The sequence below is a fragment of the Phoca vitulina genome, unplaced genomic scaffold (assembly GCF_004348235.1).
Source record: "Phoca vitulina isolate PV1807 unplaced genomic scaffold, GSC_HSeal_1.0 scaffold12, whole genome shotgun sequence".
In the NCBI taxonomy this organism is placed as follows: Eukaryota; Metazoa; Chordata; class Mammalia; order Carnivora; family Phocidae; genus Phoca; species Phoca vitulina.
In genome coordinates this window covers 40,329,072-40,346,854 of record NW_022589715.1, presented here as the reverse complement: position 1 = coordinate 40,346,854, position 17,783 = coordinate 40,329,072, and the positions used below count along the sequence as shown (strand labels likewise).

Genomic DNA, 17,783 nt, shown 5'->3' with positions numbered 1-17,783 from the left:
TCAGGGGCGCCTGGGTGGCTCAGATGGTTAAGTGTCTGCCTTCAGCTCAGGTCATGATCCCGGGATCCTGGGATCGAGCCTCACATCAGGCTCCTGGCTCGGCGGGGAGCCTGCTTCTCCCTCTCCCTCTGCCTCTCTCCCTGCTCATGGTCTCTCTCTCTCTGTATCTCTGTGTCTCAAATGAATAAATAAAATCTTAAAAAAAAAAAAAAAAAGAAGTAGTTGGATTCAGAGTTTACTTTCAAGATAATTCAGGATTTGTCCCAACAAATTGGATGCGATGTTCAAGAGAAATAGTCAAGGACCCAACAAATTGACCTGTGCAACTGGGTAATTGCCATGCCATTTACTGAGATAATAAAACAGCAGGAGCCCCAAGTTTGGTAAAGAGTGGGGTTGAATCAAGAGTTCAGTTTTGCACATGTTAAAATTTGAGATGCCTATTAGCCATCCAAGTGGAGATGTTGAAGAGGCAATTGGATAGACCAGCATGGAGTTCAGGGAGAGGTTAGGACTAGAGATATAAAATTGAATGTCATTAGCATTTAAATGGTATGGAAAGCCAGAAGATGGAAAATCATCATAATTACTACCAGCACCTGCTTCTCAGTTTACAGATCCGTCTTTAGGGGTGGGGGGAGGGAATGGGGGCTATTTTCCTATCTTCCTACTCCTCCTTTCCCTTCTTCAGCCTCTCAAAGATTATTCCATCTGGCTTCAAGGGGTCATTGTGTTTGCTCCCATAAGTGACTTTGGCTCTCCTGCATCTCATCACATTTGGGCCACTGCAGCTGGGCTGAGCCCACTGAAGCTCAATCCGCCGTCACCTGCACCAGCAGAGTCCTCCAGATGGTGACGCTTGCCGCTTTGTGTTCTAGGCTCGGTCCAGGCCTAGCCTGGCCTCTCTAAAGCCTGGATCTCTAATGGAGATGAGCCTTTTCCTGGCAGCCTGCCTGTCTTTCTCACCATTCCATAGGCCTGGGATATTCACTGACTCTAGGCCTTCCTTCAGCTCCAGTAGGAGAATGGTGGCTCAAGTTTCTCTGGTGGGACCATAGGCTTCTTTTGTTAATGGAAAAGAAAAACAAAGCTTTTAGTGGATACGGGAGAAAACACAGGTTTCTCTGGGAGTCAAAAATCTCACTAGGTACACATTGCCCCCGAACTGTGAATGAAGAGGATGGCTTCGAAAGGGGAGACTCCATGACCTGGCCTGGCTAGATTACGGGAGAATTATTTAAGAATGAGCTATTATCACAAGTCAGATCTGGACAGGAACCCAAGACTGACGGCACCCAAGGAGTGCTGCTAGTGGCCCAGAGTGGAAATCTTTGAACTAGGGTGTGAATAACTTGAAAATGAAAAAGGGAGGCTTACAGATGCTCATTCTTAGGACCCTAAAACTGAGCTATTTAAGAATGCTTCTGTGCCAGGACGCCTGGCTGGCTCAGTTGGAAGAGCATGGGACTCTTGATCTTGGGGTTGTGAGTTCAAGCCCCACGTTGGGTGTAGAGATTACTTAAAATAAAAATCTTAAAAAAAAAAAAAAAAAAAAAAACGCTCTGTGCTTTAACTCTGCAGGACCTCGTGCTGCTTTTTCTTCACCACAGCCCATCTGTTACTGCCCCCTTCCCACTTTGTAAAAGAATTCCCACCTGGAATCTTAGCAGGGGATTGCTCCCGGATGTAGAGTTGCTAACCAAGAAACAACTCAAAATATTAGTTTCAGGGTCGCCTGGGTGGCTCAGTCATTACGTGTCTGCCTTCGGCTCAGGTCATGGTCCCAGGGTCCTGGGATCAAACCCTACATCGGGCTCCCTGCTCCTCAGGAAGCCTGCTTCTCCCTCTCCCACTCCCCCTGCTTGTGTTCCCTCTATCATTGTGTCTCTCTCTGTCAAATAAATAAATAAAATCTTTTAAAAAGAATACTGGTTTCAAAGAAGGATCCTTAAAAAAAAAAAAAAAGGATCCTTAAATTATTTATCAAGGAACTGTAATTTTGAGCTTTTCCCCCAGCTTATACACCCCATATAGATTACCAATTCTAGGATACGTATTTTTGCTTTTGGCTTTTAGCTCGGAGGAGGCGAAGGTACAACTGTCTTTGGTCATCCTGAATCTGAGTTCATCCAAAACCAGCCACCTCCACCATGCTGCCTAAAATTTTTAGCCCCAACGAGATCAAAGTCATATACCTGAGGTGTGCAAGTGGGGAAGTTGGTGCCATGTCTGCCTTGGCCCCGAAGATTGGCCCAGTGGGTCTGTCTCCAAAAATGATCAGTGATGACATCGCCAAGGGAACCAGAGATAGGAAGGGTCTGAGGATTACAGTGAAACTGACCATTCAGAACAGACAGGCCCAGATTGAAGTGGTACCTTCTGCCTCTGCCCTGATTATCAAAGTCCTCAAGGAACCACCAAAAGACAGAAAGAAGCAGGAAAACATTAAGCACAGTGGAAATACCACTTTTGATGAGATCATCAATATTGCCTGGCAGATGCAGCACTGATCTTGAGCCAGAGAACTCTCTGGAACCATTGAAGAGATCCTGGGGACTCAGGGCACCTGGCTGGCTCAGTCGGTAGAGCATGAGACTTTGGATCTCAGGACTGTAGGTTTGAACCCCACGTTGGGCATAGAGCTTACTTAAAAAAAAATTAAAAAACCCACAATTATTTCATCTCTTAAGGAAGAAAATGCGGAGGGTCAACATATTGTTATCCATTGTGCAATAACCATCACTACTTTTCTCTGATGGTTTTCAAATGATTGGACGGGAAAGTAATAGTACTGCAATCTGATGTTCAGAAATGTTAGGGTTTTCAATATTTTTATTTTCCAAACATTATTTTAAAAGAACATTAAAAGCATCAGAAATACAAATCTGGCCTAAAGGTTAACATCAGAACGATTATAAAATGTTTGAAATACATCACATACTTTGCATCACAGTAAAGCATCAAGAGAACTAATTAATATACCCTGCTAATAATTAGTCGTATTCAACTGAATTCTCATTATTTTTAGTTCTCAATATAGCCCTTATAGAGAAGTTATATATGTCTATCCATATCTCCCTCTATAGATAGACATATATAACTTACAAAGAGATAAGTTTTATCTATCTCTGTATCTCCACACAGATGTAGAGATAGATGTGAAGGAGGGCTAAGAATCTAGCCCAACATGTATTTCATGCAAGTTAAATCAGCAATTTCTTGATGAGCATAAAGAGACTGAATTCCTCATATACGCATGCTTACTTTTCTTTATACTATAACTTTTACCTCCCAAAGATGGGTCAAGTCATCTCAAACTCAAAGGTCATACAAGAAACCTGTCAGTTCAAATTTTACAAGTAGAAATTACTTTTAAAAAATCTTTTATTGAATCACACTGGAAATGCCTAGCCAAAAAAGAGATACATACCTTAAAAAGTATGAAGTATCTTCTTGATTAATCTTACTAATTATAAAGCTGTTTGGCTTACTGGAATAAATACCCAGTTCTAACTTAGACAAAAGTCTAATTCCTAATTAGAATTATCTTCAAATGATCTTGGGAGAGGATATTAGATTTCTTAGTTCTTTATTAAAAAGGGGTAATATACTAACCTATCTCATGGGAGTATTAATAATTGGAAACAGTGTTGTATTAAAAATATAAAAGCATAATTGAAATAGGTTATAGTGACTTCCAAAAATAGCACTCAATTACAAACAAGAAAAAAATGTGACAGAGTGGATATTTTCTCTTCTGTTAGAAAATTTAAATAGCAAAACTAAAGGAAGAAAAGGAGAGAAGGAAGGGAAGGACAAAGTCCTAAAAGGTGAATTTAAAAATAAAATAAAACCCATATCTCATACTTAAGCCTCACAAACAGAATGGTCGGTGCTGAAAGGCGGCTGTTGGATGAGGCTGCGCAGAGCTCCAGCTGAGCATCTACTGTCTTCTCTACAACTCGGCGCGCTCTTGTATTTGGCAACAGCCTGGAGAGGGAGCTCTACATTGAATCCCTTTCACCCAAAACAACAAAGCTCCTTCCAACCTGCAGTAACAGCTCTGAAATATATCAATTTCTAAAGCTAGGTTTTGGATCTTGATGCTCATCTTGAGTCTAACAGCTATAGCTCCAATATTGTAGCAAGTTCAAAAGCTAACTGTACAATGAAAATATTTTTACATAAAAATATGAATTTATGGTTGTTATGCTAGGAATCACAGAGTAGACCATAAAATTAGTTCCAGGTATAGAAATACTTAATCTAGTTTTCTTTATTGCCCATTGCCAAGATTAATGGGAGAGAAATAACACAATTAGTTTGCAAACAAATAATCTTAAGAATTTTTCTACCGCACTGATACTTAAACAAAGACAAAAAAAATTATTTTTATATAGTTACTTGGATACTCTTCGTCAACTTGTTAGCAAACCATCTTCACATAGAAGGAACGTGTAAATCAGAATACTCCCGATCTCATTCTCACACCTTCTTAAGCAATAATGAAGATCATCTAACACACAACAGCAGTCCAGATTGCTCCCCACATCTCCATACCCTGGCTCAGAGGACCCCAGTTAGTGCCTCTGCTCCCAGAAATCACATTCCTCTACTACAAGTGCAGTCCTCTTCACTAGGCTTCTTGGGTAAGCTCATTCCAAAATAGAATAATTCATTTTTAGTAAGCAAAAACATATTTCTTTAAAAAAAAAAAAACTATACAGCTAGTCAATTCCCACAAAGTAATAGTGTCTATCATAAGAAATGGTAGTAATCATAATACTTGGTGGACTGTCTTAGGAAAGCAAAGTACCTAAAGCCTGTGTGTGTCCTGTGTAAGTAATTACCAAGGATATATTTCTGATTTTCTGCCTTGACAATATATTATTTATTCAGATAAGCCTGCTACCAAAAAAAGTGTATTGTTCCCCATTTGAACACTTCAAAGAATCAAAATTTATAGTTCAATTAATAAAAAAATTCACCTCAGTGAAGATCATCCTTTCACATTGTTTAAAAAATCCAGCTCAGGTGTACTTCAGAGACCCCGAACACGGACTCAAATGGTCACAATCAGTTCATTCTCCTTGAATACACTAGCATGATCATTCCTGGCATCTATTTAAAAGTTTAGTACCAAAGATCGGAGCACAGGTCAGGGTAAAAAGCTAAATTATAAATTTTTACATCAAATCTTAAAATGTCAGGAAACCACAAAGCAAATCAGTAGATGCCAATACTCGAGACAGAAGACGATCATAACTGCCAACTGTTCTGCTGAATCTTGACGTTTTCATCTACCGCTGGCCTCACGAAAGTGAAAAAGAAATCAGTTAGTATCCGAAACACCAACAGTTTGCCCAAGAGCCTCCGGCCTCCAGGACACTACACGGAGGGCACTGGGATCCGCTTGGCCGGCGTGCTGTCGTATTCGCGCATTAAATCATTAGTGGTGTGATAATGCATGGCAATATAGGAACTGGCAAATCCCAAAGAGTTTACTGGCGGTAAGTTCGGCGGCATGCTCTCTTCCTGGGAGGGGCTGCTGTAATAAATGCTATAGTACGGTTCGATGCGGGTGTTGATGGGGGTTGAGCTGCTCTGACCATAGGGCTGGTGCCCAGCAGAGATCTTGGGACTGACCACACTTTCCCTCGAGTGACTTGGGCCACAAGCCCGGTCCACAAATTTCTTCTGGGGCTTTGGAGACAACATGTAGGCGGAGTTTGTTTCATGATGGGACGACTTGTTTCTGTTGACCTCCAGGTTCCCTTTTCCCATGGCTCGAAGTCGAGTCTTCTGTTTGCAGCAGAAAAAGCCCAGACCGACGAACTGGAGGCACCAGAGCACTCTCCTCCTCAGCCCCGCGCTGTTCCGAGAATATATAAAAGGGTTTAACCCTGACTTGAAAAATATAAGGGTAAATCCAAACAGTTCAAACTGGTAGAGGATGAAGCTCCCATTGCTGGACAGGACCACCTGCACCAAGGAAATCCCCAGGGGGAGACAGCACACCAGGACGGACAGCACAATAATCACGCAGGTGACCACCGCCTTGGAGTCCTTAGCCGTGGACAGATTGACAGCCGACACGAGCTGGAGCCGGCTGGCTGCCAGGGGGGGCACCTGGTTAAGACTCTTGGTGTATCCGTGGGTCTGAACGTGCTGCAGCTTGTTGTAATTCTGGTTCCTGTAGAGAGCCGGCACGGTACACTGCACGGGATCTCTCCCTCCCTTCCCGGGGGCCCCCATGAAAGGCTGCGGTCTGGAAGCATCCACGGTGACCACGGGGGGGCACTTCCGGACTTGAGCGTTCTTCCGCAGCGTCTGCGCAATCATGATGTAGGAGACCGACACCACGGCCACGCAGAAGGTGAAGTCCACCACGTACAGAGACACAATGGCTTTCCCTTCTCCGGCCGTCAGACTGGACATGGGAAGGCAGAGGTGGGACTTGCTGGTTTTCAGCGTGCCCAGCGTGGCCAGAGTGAAACTGGTGGCCCAGAGAAGCAGAGTGAGAAGCACGGTGCAGGGAAAGGAGGCGGTGCGACTGGGCTGCTTCCCCAGCACCATGCGGAGCCGGTGCAGGGCGATCACCGCCACGGTCTTGAGGGACATGATGATGAAGCCCGAACCGGTGACGTGGAAGGTGAAGCAGAAAGCATCTGGGATGTTTCTGGCGGGGCTGAAGAAGAGCACGAAGGTGAACATGGGGGCGGTCACTCCACAGATGAAGAGGTCACAGAAGGACAGGTTGAGGATCATGAAATCAAAGTTGGTTCTGAACTTGCGGAAGGCTGGATCAAAGAAGGACAAGAAGACAATGAAGTTGCCGTAGGAGCCCAGGCAGAAGATGACCGCCAGCAGGAAAGTACAGGTGACCAGAGTGGCCGTGTGGATGAGGTGCTGGAGGTCCCCCGGGACGGCGGTGCCGTTTCCTCCCTGGGAGCGGGGCGCGCGCAGCAACGTGCCGTTGGGAGCATCCTCAAGGGGCTCGGTGGAGTTCATCTTCAGACAGGAAGGACTCTTCCTTCTGGGGGAAGGGGGGTCAGGGCCTCGACTCACAGCTGTGCCACATGTGACACAAGAGGCCCGAGGCTCAGAAGCCTGCACACAGAAATGCACACCCAGAAACAGAATTAATGTAGAAAGCAGAGTGATCTCAGGATTTTGTACAAAAGGACTGGAGTTTTTTAGCTCTGACCCGACGCATAGAAAGCATTTCTCCTTACGAGGCCCAACACCGAAAAGACACAAACACCTCAAAGTACATTCTTCCAGCTAATTTCATGTTTCCTGGCATAGCGGTTTGCAAAATCCTTTAAGCATCACCTGGAGTGTGGTTTAAAAAAAAAAAAAGCAGATTCCTGGGCCCCACCTTTTTTCTGATGGAAGGGTATGCAAATGTTACTTTTAGAAATACTCCCAGTGCCTCACACGGGAGATCCAAGAACATAATTTCTCCACCAAAGAGATCACACCCTACTTATAGCCTAATGTGGTAAATCACATGATAGCAGGGTACTGTGGAAGTAAGAGGAGCGGAACCTAATCCACCCTGGGGTGGAGGCTGAAGGGCGTGGCGGTGACGAGGAGCTCGCTGTGGGGGGAGGGGCAGGGCAGGGACTGGGAGGACGAGAGTAGGTCTTACAGCACGTGCTTGAGCTACAAGCCGGAGGGTATTGCTGAAGTATACTGTGGCCCCCGCAGATCACTAACAAATCCTATTTCTTTCCCTAGGAACAAGCCTTTGTTTTCCATTATTTATAATTTCTTCACCCTGCTGGTAATTTCTTGGCCAACTCCCTATCTTCCTTTGGAAAACACTTTGTGGACTACATTTGAGAGGAAAAACTGAAAGCATTGATGGGTGTCAATTATATCTGAGATTTACGAGGTGCAAAGCACCTGTCGACTCTCAGCTGCTGTACAAAGGTAAGTTGTTATCATTCCAACAGCAATATCCTCACGCTGAAGCAGGAGGAACACCCCCACCCACGCATCCACTGGTTCAGTTTACATTTATCGTGTGCACACTCTGTGCCAGCCCTATGCTATGTCCTGTGGGCAGACAGAGGAGTGAGACCTAGCCTCCGCTTTAAAAGAATAACTTCTTTTTCTTCTTGCTTTTTATTCTCTTAAACTTTTTTTTTTTTTTTTTCAATGAGATTTAAAGTTCACTCACACATCTTGGGTTGTTCCAAATCCCAAAGGCCCGTGTGGCCGGATGCCCACTCTGCTCTGAAAGAAGCTTCCAGTGGGAGAGCTGAAGTTGTTCCTTAGAGACTGGTGCAATGCTCTTGACAACGCAAAGGTATTGCTTGAATCCAGCATTTTAGGAATAAGCAATGGCACTGGGGTGGTCCAGGGGTGCTGTTCCAAATATTTAACCACCAGCTCCAAATGGGTCCCAGAGGCCTCCAGCTGCGTCAGGGGTTAACCCTTCAGTTGCTGGATCATGGGGCAGAGAGGAAGGGGAGCCAGGTCCATGGGGGATTACTAGGGGCTCTGAGCAGCAGGTCTGAACCACCGACCAGAAGTCTCTCTGCATTCAGTAGCAGGTATGGCTACGCCAGTGAGTACTGGACAAATTTCAATCCTGGGGAGGTCCATATACCTAATGGATATTCTTTATGAAGGAAGAAGATGGCCCCTTCTTTACTCTCAATGGTCCGACAGTGAAGATCCCGACAATATGATGAAGTTCTCCACTGGCAAGGGAGACCAGCTTTTCTGTACTTTTCTTACAAAAGTTCTGTGAGAGAAAAATATAAATCTCGACCTCTTGTTTCTTGATTAGAATTAAAAAATAATAGAAAGCTTACTGTTTTCACTTAAAGACCATGTGCCTGCTTCTGAACCCTTTTTGATAGCTATGCAGTAAAAAAGACAACGTTTTACTGTTTGTTTTTTCATGGTTAACTGGAGGATTGGGATTAGCTGATGAAAAGAGAAGTAGCAAAGAAAACTCAATTTGAGGAGGTAGGAAGGCAGAGAAGTGATACTCTTGTTTCTAGCAAACCCCCTGCCCCAGAAGGGTTTCCTCTTTGGAGGCAGGGAAATGAACATGGAAGTGAAGATGGAAGTAGGAATTTGGTTTGGGAAATTAGAAGAATGAAGCATCTGGAATTGATGCTAAGAGAAATATCGAGTAGATGGTTAGTAATGAAGAAGTGGGGTGATGGAAATTATGGAGATCCCAGGTTAGGAGATATTTGGAAACAGAACTGTCAAGGGCAAGATGGGATGATGAGGCACCAACATTAGTCAAGAATAAGAGGCAACAGAAAAAAAAGATTTGGTGGAGCTGAGGACCAACTTCCACTTTCTGCACAGTTATAATTTTTTCAATGTATTTAAGATTTTTCAGATTTTTTTAAAAAGAGAATTCTAGGTCATTAATATAATTATCAGTATCATTAATAGTATGTTAACTTTGTTGAGTGCTTATGATGTGCTGGGCACTGTTCTCAATGCTCCATGCTATTAACTTGTTGAATCCTCACAACCCTGAGACAGTATAACTCATCCCCATTTTACACATAAGGAAACTGAGTTGGAGAGAGAGCTCCTAATTCAAAGCAGGGTAGGGCATGGATTTGAAGCTAAGCAGGTACTCTCTACAGCTGACACTGGGCACCACTCGGTTCAACTCAACATAACAACAAAGAGATCAGGGGCAGTCCACAGGTCAGAAGATAGTTACAGCAACCTTCATTTATGGGGTGGTTAGCATACATAACAGAAGCTTTATCAAGCTTTACTTCACATCCTATGAAGTAGGTATTACAATCCCTTCCCAACTCTAAGTTCCTGGATCTCAAAATATGAACACACACACACACACACACACACATTTCTATGTACCTTTTAGGCAAGGTTGATAATTATGGTTGTGGCATAAAGTAATTATAAATCATTCCTATTGGATCATTAGAAAAAAAGAAAGCAATGAGAGGCTGGGAAGAAAAGGAAAAGCAGAACACGGAACAGAAATGAAGGTTTTGGCAGAGAAACTTTAAGAGCAAAGGTGGAAATGAAGGAAAAGTAAACCCACTGCCGCGACTTTTAAGAAAGAGAAGGCTGAGATCACAATTTCGAACGAAGTTATGATGGTAGCTCGTGGGGGAGGGAGTGGTAAATGAATACCTATTTGGTACTGCTAAACAGTAAATACAGATTACCAATGTTCTTTTCAATGCAAGCATACTAGCTACTCTTTATTTCTGGCACCATAAATAGGTGATTAAAGTCATAAAATCAGAAAAAGTTCAAGTTGGAACACCAGTCTTCAGCAGACATGTTAGCCACAGTAAGAATGAATTCATATCTATGTGCATCTTGTTCAACTAAGGAGGAGGGATCCTAAAGTAACTAGTAAGCAAGGAATAGTAAATGAAAATTTGTGTACAGTGGCCGTGATTTCTCACTAAGATGTGGGAAGAGCCTGTGATAATCTAGTGTGCTGCCTTAATATTTTAGTACATATGAAAACATTTGGAGCTTTTACAAGTCAGCTCCTGGCTTGGATTCTTCCAACTCTTTTTTTTTTCTTCTTCTCATAATGTCTTACATTCCTCGAAGACAGGCATTTTCACAGTCTAACCCTCACAGAGAGCAAGGTTCTATATATACACTATTATTATTCCCATTGTATTTGTATTGATCAGGAAAAAAAACCTCAGGGAAGTTAGGTGACTTGCCCGAGGTCACTAAGATTCAAGCCAGATTTATCTGATTTCAGAGCCCACGCTCTTCTCCCCGCAGTTCAACCACCTCTTGAAGCCCCGAGCAGCTGACGGTTTGGGGTAGGATCAGTGGATGAGGGAGATGAGGAGGCTAGGGAGGCCCCCCAGTCTGGGGATGGAGAGCGAGGCTTTGGGGAGGGGAGGTCGACCCCAGCCAGGGACTGGCGGTGGGTAGGCGCTCCCCAGGGTGCGGAAGGGAAGGAGGGCCTAGTTCGGAGCAGGAAGCTTGTAAGAGAATCGGCAGAGGGCTGGTGGGGTGCGGAGAGCTCCGACCGGGAATGGGCAGTGGGCAACGGGTTCCGCGGCCCCGCAGAGCCCGGGGAGCCGGCCAGGTGGGGGCGAGATGGCTTCCCCGCAGGCCGCGCCAGCAGGGCAGGTGCGCGGCGGCCGGGCCTGGAGCAGCGCAGCCGCGCTCCTCCTACCCCGCCGGCTTCCCGGGGCCCGGCCCTCCCGGCCCCCGCGGGGGCGTCCTCCTCCGGGGCCCGCGGCCTCTCACCTGCCCGGTGGCCGCAGCGCCGCCCCCCTCCTCCATCTCGCAGCCCGGACCCCAGCTCCGCCCGCCGGCCGGGACGAGGCCGGGCTCGAGGCATCATCGCCATCGCCGCCGCCGCCTCCGCGCATCCCGGGAGCCGCCGAGCCGGGGGGCGCCGAAGCGCAGTCACGGAGACGCCGGGGGCGCCGCCCCCTCCGCCGGACACTCAGGCCGCGGTGCCCGCCTGCCCCCCGCGCCCTCAGCGCCTCGCGGGCCCCCGGGGCTGGCCGCTGCCGCCGCCCCGCCCTCCGCCTCCCCACGCTGCGCCGCTGCCCGGGCTGGGCTCGCCGCGCGGGGACCTAGGCTCGGAGGCGGGCGAGAGCTGGCGCGCGGAGCAAGAAGGGGCCTGCGGGCTGGGCCGCAGGCCGGGAACGCTGGGGAGCCCCCCACCCCCCCGATGGTCTTAGCGGGTGGAGAGCGTGGGACGGGCGGCCGGCAGGGCTCCCCTCGGTGCCCGGGGCTTCGCCTCCGCGCCGCAGCTAACACTGCCTCCTAGATTCAGCTGGCGTCATCGTCCAGTTCGGTACTTTGAAACGGAGTTTGTAAATGAAGTCATCATAACAGAATTTAGTTTTTTTAAAGATTTTATTATTTGAGAGAGAGAGCGCGCAAGGGGGGGGGGGATAGGGGCAGAGGGAGAAGCAGGCTCCCCGCTGAGCAGGGAGCCCCATGCGGGGAGCTGGAGAGCATGACCTGAGCCGAAGGCAGGCGCCGCTGGCAGTTTATCTTTTTAAAGAGAACTGTTTGGTACCAAAAAGTACCAAAGAATTTGACTTCTGTGTAAACATCTCCCCCAGTATCCTGTGCTTTCATTAAGAAAGAAAAAAAAAATGGGTAATTTATGAAGTAGACATTCAATCCAGGTGTTGACTATGCTATTAGAATTCTGTGTAGATAAAACTTGACAAATTTTCAGTTAATTCCCACATAATACTCCACTCCCCAACCACCTGCAATGTAGCGGTTCTAACCTGTGTCGTCAGTTATGATGAGCTCGGGCCCTAGAAAGAAGCCATTGAAAGAGAAGACCCATTAGTATTTAGAGAATTCTAACCCAAGTTCTGTCCCTCTCCATGTGGATTAGCTACTGAATGAGCAATCGCCAGCTGATTTCCAGGCATCTGGCCGCCTGACAGATTACAATAGGTTTGGGCTGGAAGGTGGCCATCAGAGTTACACCTTTGAGAGAAATTATACCGGGGGAAAAAAAAAATCCCAAATTGTAAAAGATTCCAGAGAAGAGGAAATCAGGAACTAGTTAGTACCATCAGCAAGTCTAAAGCTACTAGAATTATGCCTACAAAATGTACCAGCCAACAGTGCCAAATGGAGCACAGGCTTAGTAGTAAAAAAAAGTCAAATCTGCGAAGGAACAAGCAAGGCTGACTATAAATGTTAAAATATGAATGGGCTGGGGTACCTGGGTAGCTCAGTTGGATTCTTGATGTTGGGCTCAGGTCATGATCCCCAGGGTGGTGAGATCCGGTGGGGATCTGCACTCAGCAGGGTGTCTGCTTGGGATTCTCTCTCTCCCTCTTCCCCCTCCCCCCACCCGCACTCTCTCAAACAAATAAATCTAAAAAAAAGGGGGGCTATCAATTTGCAGGGAAACAGGCGTTCTAATACTATCATTGGCAATGCAAATTGATACATGTGCAGGTGGAGGAAAACAATGTATCAGAGCAATTACAGTATTTAGATTCTTGACCTAAAATTTTACTCCCCACAATTTACCCTGAGGAAATAATTGAACAAAAAGGTTTTAAGCATTTAGTTATGAAAATATATTTTTTTAAGATTTTATTTACTTGGCGGGGAGAGAGAGCAAGCAAGCACAGAGGGAGAGGGAGAAGCAGACTCCCCTCTGAGCAGAGAGCCCCACTTGGGGCTCGATCCCAGGACACTGACTGAGCCACCCAGGCGCCCCGAAGTTACGAAAATATTCATTGCAATGTAATCTGGAGTAGAGAAAACTGGAAACCCTGATGTTCAACACTGGGGAAAAACTGAACACAAGTATATTAACAAGACAATGGTCTTTGTGCACAAAAATAACTGAAGACTATGTAGAAAAAGTTGATTTTTCAGTAAAACAAAATTCCTTAGTAATCCTCTCTGGCCACACTACTAATCACAACTGGTTTTCCAAAGGGCTTGGCAATGCCATGTATCTGGAGTATTTGAAAACAGCTTTCTCATCCTATTCATTTTTCTCACCAAAACTTTCATTTACATTAAGAGACTAGGTGGGTAAATTTTCTTCCTAAATATTGAAACATAATTTGCAGTCTTTGTTTCTAAAGGATCCATTCAGGGGGCGCCTGGGTGGCTCAGTTGGTTAAGCGACTGCCTTCGGCTCAGGTCATGATCCTGGAGTCCCTGGATCGAGTCCCGCATCGGGCTCCCTGCTCAGCGGGGAGCCTGCTTCTCCCTCTGACCCTCCCCCCTCTCATGTACTCTCTCTCTCTCATTCTCGCTCTCTCAGATAAATAAATAAATCTTTTAAAAAAAAAAAATAAAAAATAAAAAATAAAGGATCCATTCAGGAACTAGATTAGGCGTGACAACCTCAAAGAAGACTTTCCCCCTCCCCGACCTAGAAACCTACCTTGACTGTCTTCCACGTCCAAACAGCAGTGACTTCTCAACTTTGGCCTGTCTTCCTCATCCTTAACACCGTTCCCGCCGCGGTTCTCCATTTTTTTTAACACAACATACATTTAAGAACTACCTTAGACAGTAGTAGCCATCCACCCCTTTTCTCTCCTGCATCCCTTTAAGTCTTCTTCCACTGGTAGAAAATTTAGCAATTAAGTCATTCACAGTATAACCTGATCGGGTATCAAGGTAATAAGCAACATCTATACCTGGTGTCAGAATCACATGGGGCAAATGTTAGAAACTCAGATTAAAGAATCCTGTTTCTAGGTCTACAGTGGGCCTTAAGAACCTTCACCAGAGGTTTTCAATTCTTTTTTTGTAAAGATTTTATTTATTCATTTGAGACACAGAGATAGAGAAAGCATGAGTAGGGAGAGAGGCAGAGGGAGAGGGAGAAGCAGGCTCCTCGCTGAGCCAGGAGCCCGATGTGGAGCTCCATCCCAGGACCCTGGGATCATGACCTGAGCTGAAGGCAGACGCTTAACCATCTGAGCCACCTAGGCGCCCCGGTTTTCAATTCTGATGCACAACTGAAACATATGGAGCTTTTGAAAGACATTGACGCCTGGGGCATCTGGATAGCGCAGTGGGTTGGGTGTTGGACTCTGGATTTCAGCTCAGGTCATGATCTCAGGGTTCTGGGATTGAGCCCCACGTGGAGCCCGCAAGGGGCTCGGAGCTCAGCAGGGAGTCTGCCTGGGATTCTCTTCTCCCTCTCCCCCTCCCCCACCTCACGCAAGCACGCTCTAAAATTGACACCTGAGCCCCAACCAGAGAAATTCTGAGCCCAACATGTCACAGCAGGTGCCCAGTAGCTTTTATTTTCTAAAGTTGCTACTTAATGGCGCCTGGGTGGCTCAGTCATTAAGCATATGCCTTCAGCTCAGGTCATGATCCCAGGGTCCTGGGATCGAGCCCCGCATTGGGCTCCCTGCTCTTCAGGGAGCCTGCTTCTCCCTCTCCCTCTGCCTGTCGCTTCCCCTACTTGTGCCCTGTCAAATAAATCATTAAAAAAAAATAAATAAATAAAGTTCCCACTTGAGGAACCTTGCTAAGGCATAGTTTCATACAGCTTATTTTAGAAAAAGCTGAAGTGGTTAATATATGTAAAGCCTCACTACTTAAAACTGTGATCTGAGGGCCAGGCATTGATATCATGAGCTAGCAGCATGAATTAAAATTCACATTTTAACAAAGTCCCCACGTGATTCTCGGGCACATCAATGTGAGAATCAATGATCTAGACCAGTGCTGTCCAACAGAACTTTCTGTGATAAAAGTGTTCATCAGTGCTATTCAGTAAGGTAAACCACTAGCCACAAGTGGCTAATGAGCATTTGAAATGTGGCTACTGAGACTGAGAAAATGAGATTTTAATTTATATATAAGTAGTCATAGGTAGCTACTGGCTACTGTACTGGACAGGTCTGATCTCGATAATTTGGTTTGGTTAGAGGGCATGCATTTATGGACCCAGATCTATGGATGCAAAAGGAATCCATGAGAGTCACTGCCTAGAGAAACTGTCTTTTCTTCTTAATGAAGACAAAAGCCAGGTGTTAAAAACAATCCATTTATTGGGTTTTAAACTAGTTACACAATTGAAATCATCAGTTTGGCACTACTCTATACAGGGATTACGCCTGTGTACGCAGACAATTCAATACTGTACCAGGACCTCTGCTGTGCTTAGGTCTGTATGGAGTCATTCAGCAAGTAGATACTAAAAAATATACTGTAGTGTTCCTTTAAGGAAGACTGTACACGGTGTGCTGCAAGAGGACATTCACTAACTTGTGAATTACTTTAACCTAGAAGATACCTTGCATTCTATAAACTTGTCATAGGCAAACATGTGGTGTTTGCATTTAGGGATGCACACAAAATGTCACATAAAAATCCAGACATTCTAATGATAAATGAACTCAAAACCCCCACACCTCAGCTTTTGTAACATGAGAAGATAGAGAAAATAATTTAAAAACACAAAAAATGGCATTCAATTGGTACAAAAGCCAAAAAATCACTATAATAAAGAGCTACATGTGAATCTTTACAAATTAATTACACAACGCTGCTGTGTAAAAGGCTGCATCTGTACAGTGTTGCCAATGCTATCCTACAGTTTATACAGTCTTTTACATCTATATAACATTTATTAATAAACAAGTCAATTAAATATAAAGACTTATTTAGTCTCTCAACGATTCTGCAAGCAAAAAAAAAAAAAGAAAAAAGAAACAACAACAAAAAAAAACTTACAGAATTTCCACAAACACAGCAGTCTTCCATTAGGTGAAATAGAACAGTTTTCAAAGAGGGTTGATCGAACAGTATATGTAAAGAATACAGGTAAAAATCAACCAGTCAGGGTTTTTATTGTTGTTGTTGTTTATTTTCAAAATCACACATTGTATACACACACAACAATCAATCAAAAATTTATTCACCAAACCCCTAGTTTTTCAGCAACTGCTCTTTCTAATCAGCACCAAAAACTCCAGTCTGTGGGAAGCACGTGGACACAGCCTTCACTTCTGTGTCTTGGTGGCGCACTCCATCAGGTCCTTGGTTAGATTCGAGACTTGCCCTCTTTTCCTTCCCTCTTCATAGCTCTCCAGACCCAAGGCTCTCAAAGGCTTCAATTTATGGCCCACAGCCCTACTACCCTCTACACCCAACAGCCATTTGGAAAAAATTCAAAATAATTTGAGATGAATGAAATGACGGGACCTGTATTACAGATAGGTATTCTCCATTACAAGTAAACTGTTTCCTAATGAGTTCCTAGACTCTGTTTGGTCTTGGATGCCATGATCATACTGGGTAATTATTTCTAGTCTGAGACATTAAGGCTTTGTCAGACGCCTCAAAGAAAAAGTGATCAATATTCTGGAGTCATTTCCAGACAAGTTAGGTAATCAAATGGCAGCTGAGAACCTGTGGAACGGAGACTAATGAGACCAAACACAGAAGCCACCAAAATGATGAGAGCTCAACAAAGGCAGTTTTAAAACCTGCAGAGAGCCGCCACATATGGTACCTGAGGATCTGGAATTTTTGATGAAAAGAGCTTGAAGTGAGGACTACTCATCTGTATCAGGGAGGAAAAAAAATCTCGGTTAGACAACAGGACATCCAACTCTAAAGCCCAGTAAGTGTGGAAACGTTTCTGGGTTCTCCTCTTTAATTCAGGATGGAAAAGAAATACTTAAGAATCCAGATGAAATGTTCTTATAACTGTATACAACCTAGGGTCCTCAGGGCAACCCAAAATGCCCAGGCCCCACTCAGGAGGCAATGAAGAATAAGATTTTTTTAAACTAACCATTCCCAGGCTACTAAGGCCACTCATTTATAAAGGTCCAAAAGCAGTCACATCAATTGTCTGCTTAATACCTGAAGCAGAGAAACAGAGAAAAATTCTCTGGGAACTTAAACTTCCACTGGTCATAGCAAAAGTTGTATTAACAAATTTTTTCATCATCTAAGTAAGGACATCTAAGAATGTCAGCAAAAATAAAAAACTTATGAACACCCATGTCTCAATCATCCAACCAAAGACATCTACCTGAGGCTGTCAGACTTCTTTAAACTCAGCATTTTGCCGACTTACCCTTCTATGCATAATAGCACGGTGACACAAGGAGATCAGTGAGAACAAGTAGCTGGTCATCTGTGAATTGCTGTTTGTGTTCTTGCCAGTTGTCATGGTGCGTCCTCCGGAAATTGGATAAGGTCTTTTTTACAGTCATCTGTAGAGCAGGCAACCCACATACATTTTATTTTAACCTCTGAAAGATTAGGATTATATTTAGGATAACTTTGGCTACATAAAA

The 17,783-nt window shown here is 44.8% G+C and overlaps 2 protein-coding genes across 12 annotated transcripts in view; both read right to left on the bottom strand.

The window, feature by feature from the left end:
- Positions 1-11,467, bottom strand: part of LOC116636302 (ankyrin repeat and SOCS box protein 3) — a 163,960-nt gene extending 152,493 nt beyond the window's left edge. For 5 of the 8 annotated variants that reach the window (XR_004300317.1, XM_032410994.1, XM_032410991.1 and 2 more), the window contains exon 1: positions 11,248-11,467. Coding sequence is in view for 7 of the 8 variants with exons in the window: in XM_032410994.1 (XP_032266885.1) it covers positions 11,248-11,372 (125 nt within the window). In the remaining variant the exon portion in view is untranslated. Of the gene's footprint in view, positions 1-3,679; positions 7,111-8,188; positions 8,269-11,247 lie in introns of those variants that run through there. The other 3 variants (XM_032410995.1, XM_032410996.1, XM_032410997.1) reach the window with 3 other exon arrangements.
- A 4,036-nt stretch (positions 11,468-15,503) lies between these two features.
- Positions 15,504-17,783, bottom strand: part of PSME4 (proteasome activator subunit 4) — a 109,232-nt gene continuing 106,952 nt past the window's right edge. For all 4 annotated transcript variants that reach the window (XM_032410986.1, XM_032410988.1, XM_032410987.1 and 1 more), the window contains 2 exons: positions 17,561-17,699; positions 15,504-17,038 (listed from right to left, as the gene is read on the bottom strand). In XM_032410986.1, coding sequence (XP_032266877.1) covers positions 17,565-17,699 — 135 coding nt within the window. In that variant the 3' untranslated portion in view covers positions 15,504-17,038; positions 17,561-17,564. The remainder of the gene's footprint in view (positions 17,039-17,560; positions 17,700-17,783) is intronic.